The sequence below is a fragment of the Gastrolobium bilobum genome, unplaced genomic scaffold (assembly GCF_033153095.1).
Source record: "Gastrolobium bilobum isolate Gb01-03AN ecotype WA unplaced genomic scaffold, APGP_CSIRO_Gbil_v1 utg72019, whole genome shotgun sequence".
Lineage (NCBI taxonomy): Eukaryota > Viridiplantae > Streptophyta > Magnoliopsida > Fabales > Fabaceae > Gastrolobium > Gastrolobium bilobum.
The window spans coordinates 1-16,929 of NW_026899038.1; the positions used below are offsets into that span (position 1 = coordinate 1).

The window sequence follows — 16,929 nt, forward strand, 5'->3', positions numbered from 1 at the left end:
TGTTGTGAAGAAAGTCTGTCATAACTCAAGAAAGAATAAAGGGGATGAGATTCGAGTGGATCGAATACCTTTCCGAAGGGCAATGGGAGGAGTCTTGATGGAGGATCCGGAGGAGAAGAGCCGACGGGAAAAGACGATGAGTCATCAAGAGGCAAAGTCGGAGGAGGTGCAGGCTGACGACGCTGGTATGTGAGGAGAGGACGATCTGCAAGTATGGAGGTAATTGGTTGCTCCTCTGGAATAGGGGCACCTGCAGCTGGTAAAGACAAGTCAAGAAAAGGAACAGGAAGGACCTGATCAACTTGTGACACTGGAGACGGAGTAGAGTGAAAAGGCTGCTGATCAAGGAAAGTGACATCAGCAGAAACGATATAACGCTTGAGATCAGGTGAATAGCAACGATACCCTTTTTGAAAACGGGTATACCCAAGGAAAATACATTTGAAGGCCTTGGATGTCAACTTGTCTTTACCTGGAGTAAGATCATGAACAAAACAAGTATAGCCAAAAATATGTAAAGGCAGAGGATAAGAAGGTGCTACTGAAAACAAAATACTGTGGGGAACATCATTATTTAGCACAGAAGAGGGCATGCGGTCCATAAGGAAACATGAGGTGATAATAGCATTTGCCCAAAAACGAAGTGGGACGTTCATATGAATGAGAAGAGTACGTGCAGTTTCAACTAGATGTCTATTTTTACGTTCAGCGACTCCATTTTGTTGTGGAGTGTGGGGACAAGTAGTCTGGTGTATCGTCCCATGTGTATCCAAAAATTTAGAAAATTCAAGAGACACATACTCTTTTGCATTATCACTGCGCAAGATTTGAATAGAAGCACCAAATTGAGTTTTTATTTCTGCACAAAACTTTTGATAAATTGAAAATAACTCAGAACGATTTTTCATTAAATAAACCCAAGTGCAACGGGAGAAATCATCAATAAAGGTTACAAAATACTGAAAACCCAAAACTGACATAGTCCGACTCGGACCCCAAATATCAGAATGAACAATAGAAAAGGGAGCAGCAGCTCTTTTATTGACTCTACTAGCAAAGGAAGAACGAGTATGCTTTCCCTGCTGACAAGACTGACAATTCAAAGACTTAAGACCTGACAAAAAAGGAACCATATGCTGAAGCTTCGAGAGACTTGGATGACCCAGACGGCTATGGAGAAGCTCAGGAGACTCTGTGAGAGAGCATGCAACTGGAGCAGAGGGTGCATGCAGATAGTAGAGACCTCGTGACTCACCGCCCGCTCCAATCGTCTTCCCCGTACTCGGATCCTGCTTAGAAAAAGACTGTTTAGAAAAGGTGATAGAGCAAGAAAGAGAATGGGTCAATTGACTAACAGAAATTAAATTAAAAGGAATGCCAGAGATGTAATAAACAGAGGTTAAAGTCAAGAAGGGAGTTGGTTTGGCTTGCCCAATGCCACGAGCAGCAGCCTTGGTGCCATCAGCAAGAGTAACAGAGGGAAGATTATTAGAAAAGGTAAGGGAAGTAAAAAGATCCTTATTACCACAAAGATGATCAGTAGCACCTGAGTCTATTATCCAGGGTCCAAGAGACGATTGAGAAAAATAAGCAACATGATTACCAGTATCTGGAGCAGGTGGCTGAGAAGAACTCTTCTGGAGAAGGGCCTCATAGTCTGCAGCGGAAATAGTCACTGATCCGGTAGAGGGCGGTACAACATCTGTTTGAGCAAAGTTCATATGTGGTGGCTTCAAGTGAGGGTACTTTCTATAACAACGTTCTTCAATGTGGCCCAGATATTGGCAATAATTACACCGAGGCCTTTGTCCTCGGCCACCCTGTCCATACGACATCGTCTGTCTGCGCCCGCCTGGGCCATATGAAGTCATGGGCCCGCGACCGCCTTGTCTGCGGCCACGACCACGACCGCGACCACCATTGTTCCAATTACCACGAGAGACTAAAGCAGCAGAATCAGACAAGAGAGCAGTAGAGTCAGTAGCTGTGACGTGTGCGGGAGCCACCTTATCTTGAAGATTCAGAAGGCGCTGAAAGGTCTGGGATATGCTGGGAATCGCAGTACTGGTTAGAATGTTCTCACAAACACTTTCTAATCCGTCAGGGAGACCAGAGAGAGTCACAACCGTAAAGAGACGCTCCACTTGCGTCCTGTACACTGTAGCATCCGCAACATGAGGTAACATAGCCAAAAATTCCTGCATCAAAGAACGAATCTTACCAACATAAACTTCCATACGAGCTTCGGGTGATTTGCGCAAATCCATCATCTGGGAGACAATGGAATAAAGTTGTTGAATATCATTGGTGGAGAGGTTTTTCACTTCCGTCCACACATCATAGCAGGTCTCAAAAGGAATGAAAATATTGAGAAGAGATGAATCAATGGATTGCCAAAGAATACTGAGGAGCTGAGCATCAACTTTCTCCCATTCAGTCATCTGATCTTGGGAAATATCAGTCTTCTTAGTGGTGAGATGTTTGTCATGGCCTTGACCGGTAAACCAGATCTTAACGGAGGTAGACCAGGTCTTGTAAGTGGCAGATCCGGTCAATTTCAGAGTTGTGATAAATGGAATAGCACTTGAAATGATGCCGGAAGAATGTTTACTGGTTCCTTCCATCAGGAACAGCGATCAGACAACCAAAAAACTGTAAAAATTACGCGAAAAAGGAACAAAGTAGCGACTTTTGCACTAGAAACCCTCGAACGGAAGAGACCCGCAACGATCGGTCACTGGATCTGGAAGGAGGAGGCAGAGGCGAGCCTGTCTGCCTTGGTTTGGTTGGAAAAGGTGGCCGGAACAGTGATGAACAGTGACGGAACAGTGTTTCTTGCGATGTGAACAGTGTTTTCTGGTCAAATAATGAAGGAGGATGACGATCTGAGATCGAAAAAGGGTCTAACAATGTTCGGAAGGTTGAAAAAGGTTGCCGGTATGATGCACGGCGGTAAAAAGGTTTGCCGGTATGATGCACGGCAGTACAACGAAAGGAATATATATGCGGAAGCAGAGCCCTCAGATCGAGAGCTCTGATACCAAATTGAATCTGAAATATATTGTATATTCAAGTGTGTAAGTCTGTACAAGGAGGCTCTCTATTTATAGAGACTAAAAAGACCTAATGGGATGACCTAATGGGCCAAGCCCACAATCTAGACTATTCTAGACTATTCTAATAATAATAAAATAATATTATTTCTAACATCAGCAATACAAGCCAATTTTTGTGGAAAAATTTATCTCTTACTCTGTGATATGTCTTGGTGTTTGAATGTTCGTAGCTTAAGCATAAGGTTCAAGACTTCTAATTTAAGATAAGCAACAATGATAAGTGATCTCCAACTGTGTAGTAATTTCTGGATCCTTGCTTTGATTGTATTGAAATGGTTGCAATTGTATTTGATCTAATATGGATTATTATGTTTGTTTGCTATGTCATCATGTCTTTAAATATTTCTTTGTTTGCATAATTCTGTATAAATTGCTTTTTTTATGGTGAATTGTGTTTTGCTTAGTTCCTGTGTTGTGAATGTTCTGGTTTTAAAATGTCTAGAAATTGTTTTTCTTCCTCCTGTAGGATATGATGTATACCTTGTTGGAGGTTGTGTACGGGATCTTATTTTAAAGCAAACACCAAAAGACTTTGATATTATAACTTCAGCTGGGCTTAAAGAGGTTACCTACTTCTATTTTATTTTTTATTTTTCGAATTATTTATGAAATGACCGTTTGCTGGACAATTCTAAATATCAAGCATTAAGTTTATTAAATATAACAGTTAGAAGGGAAACAAGTGTGTTTAATTGGAATTTATCTTTGCATAAAAAGTTAATTTATGCAATCTCAATCGAAAAGTTAATTTTCTATTTTGGTTTTGGTGTCTCTGGATATTAAGATTGCATGATAAAAAATGACTCAATTTTCAGGTTATGAGAATATTTTCATGGTGTGAGATAGTTGGCAAACGTTTCCCTATATGTCATGTTCACATGGATGGTACCATTGTTGAGGTTGGTATATTTCTATTAACTTTAAAGGATTTTAGCTTTGTTCTGAACTTTCTTTAGTAGAATGATTGCTTGAAACTTTTCCTATTAAGTGCTATCTCTTTTATTGCTGTTTGTCATGATAATTTTACCTCCCTCCCAATTAGGTTTCAAGTTTTAATACTCCTAGATACAACGTGGGTATTAAATTCTCTCATCATATGGAAGCACCTAATGGCTGTGACAAGAAGGACCATCTTCGATGGATGAATTGTTTAAACCGAGACTTTACAATTAATGGGTTGTGCACCAGTCCCTGCAACTTAAAAGATTGATTTATATTATTATTATTATTTTATTTTTATTTTTTTTTCCCGGGGCGGGGGTAGGGTGTTTGCATATGGCTACAACTGTCTCCTTTTTTACCTCTCCTCTTTATTTAAAATTTGAATTTACTTCAGTTTGTACAGCTCTTTATGCTGTTAACCAACTTCACACTTTTTCAGGTTGATGCTTGATCCATATGCTAAAATTACATACGATTACATGGGAGGAATAGAAGATATTAGAAAAGCTAAAGTGTGCATGTATCTCTTAAGTCTTAACAGTAATGGTTTCTTATATTACTTTTGCTAAGCAGTGATTTGAGGTTTTGTAACTTAATTTTCTGTATGAATAGGTGCGAACTGTAATTCCCGCAGATACTTCATTTCAGGAAGATTGTGGTTAGTTTCAGTTGATCGGTTACTTGACCCTGCTTTCCTATGTTTTGTGCAGTGTAAACTGCTTTAGAATGACCTACTCTTTGAATTACCTAGGTATGTCTGACTCCATTTTTTTTCTGCAGCTCGCATTCTTCGTGCAGTTAGAATTGCTGCTCGCTTAGGATTTAATATTTCAAAGGAAACAGCTCATTTTGTTAAAAAACTGTCTTCTTCAGTGTTAAGACTTGATGAGGTATTTAAAGTGTTCTCCCTGCTTATATACCAATATCCTGGTTGAGTTGTTTCTCTTCTTTAATTGTTTCAGGGTAGGCTCCTGATGGAAATGAATTATATGCTAGCTTACGGTTCTGGTGAAGCTTCTTTGAGGCTATTATGGAAATTTGGACTTCTAGATATACTTCTTCCCTTTCAGGTAGATGTTGATTTTGCATTAATTTCTAAATATCAATCATGGAATGTAAGTTTAATTTAGGTTCAATAGTACAGGCTGCATATTTTGCTCGCAGTGGATTTCAAAGACGGGACAAAAGAACCAATATGCTTCTGGTAATGCCTTACATCTTTGTGGAGTTTAGACTTCAAAGCTTGCAGGATTATATATTGACTTACCAGCATTAATTTAAGTGGAATAGCATACAAGAGATCAACTTTCCTAAGCTAACTCATTAACTTGTTTGTTATTCTGTCTATCAAGGTGTGCATTAAAAAATATAAACATGTACAAGTTTGGAAATTAATACAAGACCTTGCCTGATTTCACATAATCCTTGCATATGATATAAACTAGAATATGCAATATGTTGAGTTCCTTGGTTCCACTACCTAAGGACATAGAAATGTTTTTTTTTATCTATTTATTTAATTTAGCACAATTAGGAACTCATTCTTGTTTTAATCGTTTTAGGTTCTCAGCCATTAAAGTCTACGATGCATATACCTTGTTTTCGTGCAAGCTTTTCTTACTAGTCTCGTAAACATGAAAAAAATCTTTGAATTTCCAAGTGGTGAGTTCGGGGGTGTAAGTCTCAGACTTATCTAAGCAGAATAATATTTGTTACTTGGGTATTAAACCTTGGTAATTTCAAAGTGCATAGCATATTGGTACCATATTGACACATTGTATATTGGATCTTTTGGAATTTCATTGCAGTCTTTCTTCTCCAATTTGGATAAGCTTTTGGCACCTAATCGTCCATGTCATAGTAGCTTATGGTAAGATCATCTATGCAACAACAATGCCTTTACCTTCCTTGCTGTACTTTGTTAGACATATCTGATAAACATAATGTGTAATGCTATGTAGAAAGAAAATCCATAAGAATAATTGGCAGCAGAACTGCAGTTAAGTGTTCTTTGAAGATCATGCTATTGGGTGGTATATGTTTGAATACATGATTCAAAATTCCTGTTTCAGAGGAAATGCCTCATAAAGAACTTTTATTTCCTGATACATTTGTCATCAATTGAAGCCCATAATCTACTTCAATTTTCTTCTTTTATGAAGCAATTGAAGTTATATAATGATCCTTTTGCTATTAATTTGTTACATATTTTCAGTGCCTAAACTGCCATGGAATCCTATATAATAGATTTGCATATATCTATGCCCAATATTTATTTATTTTTGACTTCAATGGGGTCTAGAACTAGAACCTGGGAAAGCTCAGGGACTCGGGGGAATGGGAACAAGGGTTCTTTCATCTAAAAGGGGAGGGAGAGAGGGGGGAGAGGGGGGAGGCTCATTGTAGAACCTGAATGAGATAGGACCAAAGATCTCATAAACTCATCTGCCGAAGACAAGGGCTGTGACTGTTTGGGCAGAATGCAATGCCCACAGTCATCTATGCTAATCTTGTCTTAGGAGAAACTATAATCTGAATTCAGAACAGCCAAGAGCCCTGCACCAGTGTCCAGCAAACATCTATCAATCTATCATTATGAAATTTTTATATTTTCTTTGTAGCAAATTATTGGTTCTTCAAAATAAAAATAAAAAATCAATGATATTTTTGGAGCCTTTGTTTATCTAAATCCTTTGTTATTGGGTATGATTGAAATTGTCTTTTCTCAATTCTCTTAAATGTTAAGAATAGTTTCTAAACATTGTTTTTCTTCTATCCAAATTATTCCGAGTCTAAATGGAATGTGATGTAATTTATTTTACTATCAAATATACATGGTTTAGAGCACAGATATATTAACAAGCTGATTACAAGTTCGGTCAACAAAGCAAAATTTATCAGGAATCTGTTTTCAGGTTTGGTATCCTAGCATTGCATAAAACTTTGAGTGATCAAGCAAGGGACCCCTTGGTGGTTGCTGCATATAGCCTTGCAGTCCATAATGGTGGAAATTTGTGGGAAGCGGTAAACATAGCAGGGATGATCAACAAACCACATGATGTTAGATTTCCTGAATTATTAGATACTGCAGGTCTGGATGCAGAGGCATTGAAAGCTGAGATTCTAAATCTTGCAGAGTCTGTTAGAGGGACACTGTTGCAGATGACAAATGAGTATTTTGTTTCTCAGGCTATGACTGACTATCCTCAAGCCCCTCATTCAGATCTGGTGAGCATTTTTATGCATACTTCAGGACAATATGCAAAACACATAGGGAATGGCAGACACATTTCTGTCAAAACATGCAGAGAGAGAGAGTGAGAAAATGTTTGCAGCCTTTGAATTTTTTCTAATTTACATCATATTTCATGCAAACAAGGAAGATTCCTTGCTAGTCTGTATCTTTTTAATAAGTAACTTGCTTAAACCATTGCCATGCCAGGGATTTTTTCAAGTTCATGGGCTGAAGTAAGAGAATGAAACATAATATATATATATATATATATATATATATATATATATATATATATATATAGTTTTTAAAGTTTCTAAAGTTACTTTAGATAACTCTATCTAATGTTCACCAAAATACACACAAAAAATTATGTGGGGTTCATATAGACCCATGTAAAGAGAAGAGAGAGAAAAAGAAAACATGGTCTCACACACTTTTTTGTGTGTATTTTGGTAAAATTAGATGAAGCTATCTAAAGTAACTTTAGGTATATATATATATATATATATATATATATATATATATATATATATATATAGGGGCATGATCAACTTATACCGATGTAAGAATAATAAGTCTTATATCAAATATTAGCCGTTGATTTCCATGCATCTAACGGTTGTAAACTTGTAATTTAACACTCATTAATTAATTATTAATTTCCAATAAATTACAACCATTAGATGCACGGAAATTAACAGTTAAGATTTGGTGTAAGACTTATTATTTTCACATCGGTGTAAGTTGATCTTATCCCATATATATATATATAGGCAAAATGATTTCTACAGCTGCTGTACCTACAGCAAGCTAGGATCCGCGTCCGGATCCTAGGATCCGCTGCCGGATCCTGTTTTGTTTTGTTTTTTTTTTTTAAAAAAAACGGTGGGGCCCACTTTTCTGTGTCAGCTGCAGATAGCGTTGTCTACGGCTGCTGCAGAAATGTTAAGCCCATATATATATATATATATATATATATATATTAGTTGACGTAAAGTATTCATTTCATTGAGATAGTTAGAAATTGAGTTGTGGTTACCTGGAATATTAACTTATCTTTTTGAAATTTATGGATTCTTTGTCTGATGATTGATGATGTTAGTAGAGAGTTAAAATTGCCAAATCAACCAGATGTTTGAAATATGATTTTTTTAGTTGTTTAGCAGTCCGGGTCTTCTATGTAAGCATGCAAACATTATGTATGGTTCAATGCATTCTGATTAACATGATTTATTTGTGGGATTCTTGCATATTTTAGTTTGTACACTATAAGGTCTCGGTTTTTCTCTAATGCAATTTGACGTTATAGATTCAATTACTGTGCCATGTTGTTTTGACTGATTAAGTGTTAGAGTATGCAAGAATTTTTTTTTATGTGTTCCTACTCTTATCAATTTTACAGGTATTCATCCCATTAGGATTATACCTACAAACATTCAGCATTTTCGAATGCGTAAAAGTAAGTGCTGATAAGAAATTTTTGTCAAAGCAAGACAGAAAAGTTGATTACGAGTCCTTAGCTCATGGTAAGCTGCAAGAGATACGACATGTTTTTGCAAGGATTGTATTTGATACCGTATACCCACTTCACCTAGATCAAGATCAGTCATTAAAGAGTAACTGGATTTCACAGGGAGACTAGTTTGAAGTCTTTATTTGAATTCACGTGAGAAAAATGATGCTGAAATCCGCATTCTCTCAAGTGGAATAATCTGATAAAAATTGGAATAGTTTGGTGAAAGGTCTAATTCCTTCTCTCCGGGCCTTTCATGATATACTTCTTCTTTTTGGGTTTGGTGGTGGTGGGGAGTTTGTACTGTTACGCATTTTTGTTAAAGAATAGGTTTTTGTTGAGGGGGCGAGTTCTGCCTCTGTATAAAGAATAATTCTTTCATCAATATCTAGTTAGCTTAATCTCATGGTATGCTGATAACGGTCATCTGCTAAGCCTAACGTTAAATGTTATGTATGTAGCAATTTCAAATGCCCACGTCATGAAATTGCCCAAGGGTGCATTGCTGTAATACAAGAAGGAAAAACGAGTTCTCCTTTGTTAATGAATGACACACTGGGATTCTGAATGTTCCAAACCACAAAGATGTTTGGATATTAGCTTAACCTTATAATATTAATCTTCAGTTACGGCCAGTTGTCATTAGAAGAAATTTCTTTTACTTGTGAGTGTTCCTTACATTAGCATCTTCAAGCTGCAAATTGCAAAATATTGAGAGCGTCAGCCCAGCCTATTCAACAACATCAACATCAACAACACCTTTATCCCAAATTAATTGAGGTTGGTGGTAGATGAACCCATATGAAAGATACAAAACGGTTGAAAAAAAGTAAAAAAAAATAAAAAATAAAAAATAAATAAATAAAAATACACAAATAAAATAATACAATAAAATAAAATGAAATAAAAATATATGTATATATAAATAAATAAAAGTAAAAAAGAAAGGGACAAGAAGAAGTGGGGGAAATGAAGGGGAAAAGGACTAAAAAAGGACCATCTGGAACATAGGAATAACAGCGGGTCTAACCCTCCACCATACTTATAGCTTTTCTCCATTCCTTTCTAAGACATACTGTCCGCCAATCTATATCCCACTCCATTAAATCTTGTTTTACTACTTTCCCCCAAGTAAGCTTCGGCCTACCTCTGCCTCTTTTTGTGTTTAGCTCTTGGTAACAAACTTCTGTTCTTACAGGAGCATCCATGGGTCTTCTCATCACGTGCCCAAACCACCTCAATCTATGTTCTCTCATCTTCTCGGCTACCGGTACTACTCCGACCTTTCGTCGAATATCTTCATTTCTTATCTTATCCATCCATGTGTACCCACACATCCACCTTAACATCCTCATCTCTGCTACTCCCATCTTATGCTCATGTTGCCTATGTGCTGGCCAGCATTCCGCTCCATATAGCATTGCCGGTCGTACTGCCGTTTTATAGAATTTTCCTTTTAACTTCAGGGGAATTTTGCGGTCACACAAAAATGCAGATGCACTACGCCATTTCATCCACCCTGCTCTGATTCTGTGATTTACATCCTCATCAATCTCTCCACCATTTTGTAAAATGGAGCCCAAGTATTTAAAAGCATTTTTTTTGGGTACCTCTTGACCATTTAGATGCACAGGTTCTTGGTCCTCATCTTGTACCAGAGAAAACTCACACTTCAGATACTCAGTCTTGCTTCGACTTAATGTGAATCCTCTGGATTCCAATGCGCTTCTCCACAATTCAAGTTTTCTATTAACACCCTCCTTGCTCTCATCAATAAGCACAATATCGTCTGCAAAAAGCATACACCATGACACTTCCTCTTGAATATCTTTTGTTAGTTCATCCATAACTAAGGCAAATAGGTAAGGACTTAGAGCCGACCCTTGGTGTACACCTACCGTGATAGGAAAATAACTTGATGATCCGTTACAAGCTTTTACACATGTAGTAGCCCCATCATACATATCCTTGATTGCCTTTACATACTTTAATGGAACCTTTTTCTTCTCCAGGACCCACCATAAAACTTTCCTTGGAACCCTATCGTATGCTTTCTCAAGGTCTATGAACACCATATTCAAGTCCTTCTTCTTTTCTCGGTATCTTTCCATTAGTTGTCGCATCAAGAAAATGGCTTCTATGGTACATCTTCCTGGCATAAATCCAAATTGATTTACAGAAACCTTGGTATCTCTCCTCAAGCGATGTTCAATAACCCTCTCCCACAGCTTCATAGTATGACTCATTAGCTTAATGCCTCTATAGTTTGAACAATTCTGTATATCTCCCTTGTTTTTGTAGATAGGCACAATCATACTTTTCCTCCATACATCAGGCATCTTATTCGTCTGGAGAATCTTATTAAAAAGATTGGTCAACCATTTTATTGCCACATCCCCCAGGCCTCTCCACACTTCAATAGGGACACCATCAGGCCCCAAGGCTTTATTAGTCTTCATCCTCTTTAAAGCCTCCTTAACTTCATGTGTATTAATTCTGCGTACAAATCTTCTATTCATATCATCATACGCGTCCTCTAAGTCCACCTCGCTTGTATTTCCATCCCCATTAAACAGCTTGTTGAAGTATTTCAACCATCTTTCATTTACATCTTCATCTCTCACCAGAAGTTTTTGATTTTCATCCTTGATGCATCTAACTTGAGTGAGGTCTTTACTTTTCTTATCCCTTATCCTTGCAAGTTTATAAATACCTCTTTCACCATCCTTGCTCCCAAGACTTTTATACAACTCGTCGAAAACCTTGCCTCTCGCTTCTCGCACTGCTTTCTTTGCATTTTTTCTCGCCAATCTAAACTTTTGCAGGTTCTCTTCATTGGGACTTTTATGCAAAGATCTAAAGCACTCCTTCTTATGTTTAATTGCCTCTTGCACCTCTCCATTCCACCACCATGTTTCCTTTGTATGAAATCCATTTCCTTTGCTTTCTCCCAACACCATCCTTCCCAAATTTTGAATACACTTAGCCATCTCATTCCATATTGCATTTACTCCTCCATCAAACTCCCAAGGTCCTTCGTGCAACATTCTATCATTGAACTCTCTCTCTTTTCCCTCCTTAAGCTTCCACCACCTTATCCTTGGATTCTGAACCCTCTTCTTCATTGTACGTACTTTGTTGAACCGAACATCCAAGACTACCAGCTTATGTTGCGTAGCAACACACTCTCCAGGGTAGACCTTACATTTTAAAAAAAATTTCACGTAATTAACTTGAATTCAAAATTTTGGAATATCATCTCCTAATATTGTGCTACCTATAAATAATTATCATAAGTCATCTTTTGCATAAGTTAGAGATTATAAAAATTATAGAACATTTAAATTAGTGGGTGTGAGAACTCAAGTCAGTGATGCTTTACCTGCATTTGTAATTGATAAAGTCCACATCATTGTTGATGGCCGCCATCCACTTCTGGCACTGGGTGCAAGCCGACAAAGCCAATTCCCACATAACCAACTTGCATTCAAGGACCCAACAAATAAATGCCACCTAAGCTTTAGATAGGCTCTGCCTCTGACATTCTCTAGAACAATGTGCACCACTTGTTCATTCCCATCTCTTATAACCCAACGGCTAAAACTCAATACTGTTCCTTTTTGTCGGACATGGCTAGCCTCTCAAACAAAGCACTACCTAGTTTATTACCAGTTAACACTCGTAATATCAATTGCCTTGGACAAAATCACAAAATATTAGACACTTGACTCATAAACATAATCTCTAACTCTCTATCCTTTAGCCTGATTCTTACCTGAGCTTCAATGGCCTCTATTTCAGCCACTTCTCTTAGATTCAAATCCTCTCTAAAGCTGCCTAGCTATACCAGCCAGGTTCAAAATAGAAGCATGTTATTTCTCTTCTTATTTATTTATCTCTGAACTATAAGTTTTAATGTTTGGACTATGCCATTATGTAATAGTTTTAGGTGCAATGTGCTCCATGATTAGATTGTGACACTGACTAAGAGTCTAACCTTTGGAAGAATATATCAACTTTTGCTGAAATGAGTGTTTTGACATAAGTGAATGCATTGAATGTTGCTGAAATGAGTGTTTTGGCATAAGTGAATGCATTGAATGATTCAATGAAAGCTTCATTATTAAAGTATATTTGTCAAATTTTGCCAAATATATCCTGTTGAGGTGAATTGGTGAAAAACAGCAAGCACACCCTTAGGTAAAGTGTGCTCCAGATTATATGATAGCTACACCTTAGAATAATTTTCTGAATCTTTTTTTGGATAGGGCTGATAGCAGAAGATATTGCTCTAACTATGAAGGGCAATGGCTAAGAAATAATAAATAAAGACAGTCAATTTTGTCAGGGGAAAGTGGATTGAAAAATGATAAGATATGGTAACCTTGTACATAACATTATAAAAGATTCAGTAATATTACTTAGATAGACACTATCAATCAATATTTTTAAACCACTTTAAAATTCTTAATTTTGATGTTCCATAGGTAACACAATCGTTCAGTTTATTATGTTGAACTCTACTTTTGATGAAATAACTAAGTAGTAAAAAGATTGTTGGGATGTTTAAAACATGCAGGCTTCTTCCAAAATTTCAAGTTTGAGGACAGTTTCTGTGGGATGGACCAGAAGGAGTTTATCTTCTTTGAGAACCTCCAGCTTCAGCATCTCTTGTGCAGTAAGTTTGATTTTTAGCTACGTAATTCCCCCCCCCCCCCCCCCCCCCCCCCCCCCTCAAAATTTGCATGGAACAAAATATAAGTTAAAATTTTGATACATGTAAATTTGCAATGATCCAGGCACAACCTGAGACAGTGCAGAAAGTTTGCGAGGTTGTTAGAAAACAACTTGCTCTGGCACCTGAATCTGAGCTTACCCCAGAAACCAAGTTTTCAGCACTTGGTGCTGATTCCCTTGACACAGTAAGATTCAAATTGTCAGCATGCATTTTTAAGTTTAATTAATATGTTCCTCTTAGCAAGTAACAAAGCATAAGATTGGACACTCACAAATGCTTTTATTCAGATATTAAGATATGCGTTGTTTATGCTAGTTAAGTTTTAGTTGATCAACTTTGATTTGGACATATGATTGTGTTAGGTGGAAATAGTCATGAGTTTGGAGGAAGAATTTGGCATTAATGTTGAGGAGGAGAACTCTGAATCGATAACAACAGTCCAAGAAGCAGCTGATTTAATAGAGAAACTGGTTCAAAAGAAAGGTGGAGATTAAGAGGTGAACTTGAGTGTAAACTCAAGGGAATTGAACATGCATTTCTGAAGTGAGAGTAGAAGTAAAAATGAATGAGGTTAATCATTTAACCAAGTTACTTGACCTAGATTTTGTATCTTCAAATGCTACTTAGGAAACAGTTTAGCTTTTTTCCATTGTGATATTGTTTATCTTACTGTTCCTATTTGTTGTTGTTTTTTTTTTCCGGAAGATATGTATCCCATTTGCTTTTGTAGGGAAAGACCTAAAGTAAAGTTTATTCTATTTGTCTAATTTTATTGGTCAAGTTTACAATAGAGTGGTGGAGTGGGAATGAAGTGGTGACTAATTTTGCTATATATATATATATATATATATATATATATATATATATATATATATATTTAGAGATATTCCAATCGGTTCATCGCTTCGCTATTAGTCCAATTCAGGGCGGGTTCAGGGACAAAGGCTTTAAATCCCTCCCAAAGATGATATAGGAGGATCGAACACATGCTCTTATCCCCACCTGCTCAATTCCCTGACGTCAATTGAGCTACCATCATTTGATCAAATTTTGCATATTAAAATAGGGGAATATGTCCCTCCTATAATCGAGAGAGACATTTTGTCTCCCACGGATACATCGAAAAATATGCCATGTCTTTTTTTTTTTTTTAAATAATGGGTCCCACATCAAAATATCTCTACAGGAGACAAAATTCTATTGCCCATTAAAATATTACATTGTGGTTGATGTTTTTGTTGGCGAGATCAATATTTGCCATAAGGTTCGTTCGATGTGGCTAAGAGTTGGATCAAATTATGATTAATAGCTATGGATTTGGATCATCTCATGTAAAAAAATAGTCATGTAATTATGTTATTTGATCACAATTACTAATTAATAATGGTATCAGAGCTAATGTCATAGATTTAAACTCTAGAATAATCCTGGTGTAGGTCGACGTCAGATTGACTCATGATGTTTGAGTTGTAGGGATAAGGATAAATAAAAAAAGTTAGGCGCTAACCAACTGCTCTTTGACTCATTTGGGGTTTTTACCCCTTTAATTTTTCAATCTGATATTTGATTTACAGTATTTACTAATGAATGAAGATTGTTCAGTGATGCAAGGGGGACCCAACGGCACTGAGTGCCGCGTCCCTCCCCCCGCATCACTGACACATTTTTTTTTTCAATTGAGTGACGCGCCTCCTCTTGGGCACTCATAAGATTGTGCCAGGTGGCACAATCTCGTTAGTCCCGTTACCGTAAAACTTCGAAAAGTCATAACTTTTGACTCAGGTATCCAAATCAGATGATTTTTTTTATTTCTCATAACTTTTCGAGATCTACGCAACGACATCTCGTTTGTCATATTTTATCACTCACAAACATAGTTTGAATTTGTAAAAATGTGGAACTATTGTTGCAAATTTGAACTATGTTAATGGAAGATAAAATATGTCAAATGAAGTGTCATTGCATAGATCTCAAAAAGTTATGTGAAATAAAAAAAAATCATCTTATTTGAATACCTGAGTCAAGAGTTATGGCCTTTCGAAATTTTATGATAACAGGACTAACGAAATTGTGCCACTTAGCACAATTTTATGAGTGCCCCAAGGGAGGAAAATAAATTCTGTAGTCGCTCTCTCTCTCCTCCTTCTTCCTCTCTCTCCTCTCTCCTCCCCTTTCTCTCTATGAGGGACCAATGGTCCTAGACCACTACATATCTGCTCCCAAGGAAAGTGGGCGTCACTCAATTAAGAAAAAGAAAAAGGAATGTGTTAATGAAGCAGGAGAGGGTCGTGACACTCAACGATGCTGGGTATCGCTTGCATCACTAAACGACCCCATTGATAAATAACTAAAATTAAATACTAAATTGGTATACTAAAACCTCAAAAACAAACTCTCAATGGATCAAAGAGCCCCTAACTAACCGTTATAACTTTTATGATAATAGTAAGCGTTCTGTCGATTAGTTTTCATCCCTTTAAAGAAATCATTTGGTTGCATTGGGTGTCCATCCATTCACCTTGCGTTTTAATCATGGTGCTTGGAGTCTACTACTGGATGGTGGTGGTGTATCAAAAAGTTAAAGTTATGCCTTGATTAATACGTATAGCTTGATTCAGATGATTGGTATTGTAGTAGATCTTGAGTTATAACTACAAGAGCGTAGTTGGAGAGATTTTCGGCAGATCGAAGAATTATCGTGTTTATCGGTTTTCCTTGTGTTCATGTCATGGTACTTGATTTTTTTCTTTTATCATCTACTTGGCATTAGGTTATAATGTTTTTTTAACCTAATAGCAAGTGTTTGATCAGATAATAATTATATATGAAAATATAAAAAAAAATTAATTAATTTATTTGAATCAATTAATAAATCATGCAATTTAGTTCTTCAAGTTTCAAATATATATTATGGGTTAATCTTTTCTTTGTTACATGACAGAAAAAAAAAATTCGATACATGTACGAGAAAAATCTTCTATCGTAACTAATGAGAAAAGATTAACCGATACATTATACACTTGGCTTAGAATCTGTTTGGATGAACTTTTTTTCTTTAAAAATTGTTTTTTTTAAGAAAAAAAAAGCACTCTTCGAAAAAAGTATGTTTGGATGTCTGCTTTTAAAAAAAACATAAGTTATAAAAAAGTCAAAAACCTATTTTTTTCGGAAGCTAAAAATTTTAGCTTTTAAAAAAAACAGAAGTCAAAAGCCAAATATTTTTTTAAAAATCAAATATTTTTTTAAAAATCAAATATTTATTTTAAAATCTAAATAGCTGTAACTTTTATAAAAGGTACTTTTAAAATAAAAAAATAATAAAGAAGACTTTCTTAAAATGCCAATACAAACAAGCTCTTAGCTTTTAAAAACGAAACACAGCTTG

General features: G+C 36.4%; 2 protein-coding genes across 2 annotated transcripts; both read left to right on the forward strand.

Annotated features, from left to right (window-relative positions):
* Nucleotides 1–3,629: 3,629 nt before the first annotated feature.
* Nucleotides 3,630–9,276, forward strand: LOC133286467 (uncharacterized). Its single transcript, XM_061483884.1, has 10 exons — nucleotides 3,630–3,680; nucleotides 3,932–4,015; nucleotides 4,498–4,570; nucleotides 4,671–4,716; nucleotides 4,839–4,948; nucleotides 5,021–5,128; nucleotides 5,203–5,262; nucleotides 5,867–5,928; nucleotides 6,974–7,286; nucleotides 8,696–9,276. Exons 2-10 carry the CDS (start codon nucleotides 3,987–3,989, stop codon nucleotides 8,933–8,935), a joined length of 1,041 nt encoding a protein of 346 aa, XP_061339868.1. The 5' UTR covers nucleotides 3,630–3,680; nucleotides 3,932–3,986; the 3' UTR covers nucleotides 8,936–9,276.
* A 3,164-nt stretch (nucleotides 9,277–12,440) lies between these two features.
* LOC133286466 (acyl carrier protein 1, chloroplastic-like) lies at nucleotides 12,441–14,317 on the forward strand. The gene is made up of 4 exons (XM_061483882.1): nucleotides 12,441–12,660; nucleotides 13,386–13,484; nucleotides 13,606–13,728; nucleotides 13,907–14,317. The coding sequence occupies exons 1-4, from the start codon at nucleotides 12,592–12,594 to the stop codon at nucleotides 14,036–14,038; spliced, it is 423 nt and encodes a 140-aa protein (XP_061339866.1). The 5' UTR covers nucleotides 12,441–12,591; the 3' UTR covers nucleotides 14,039–14,317.
* The last annotated feature ends 2,612 nt before the right edge of the window (nucleotides 14,318–16,929 follow it).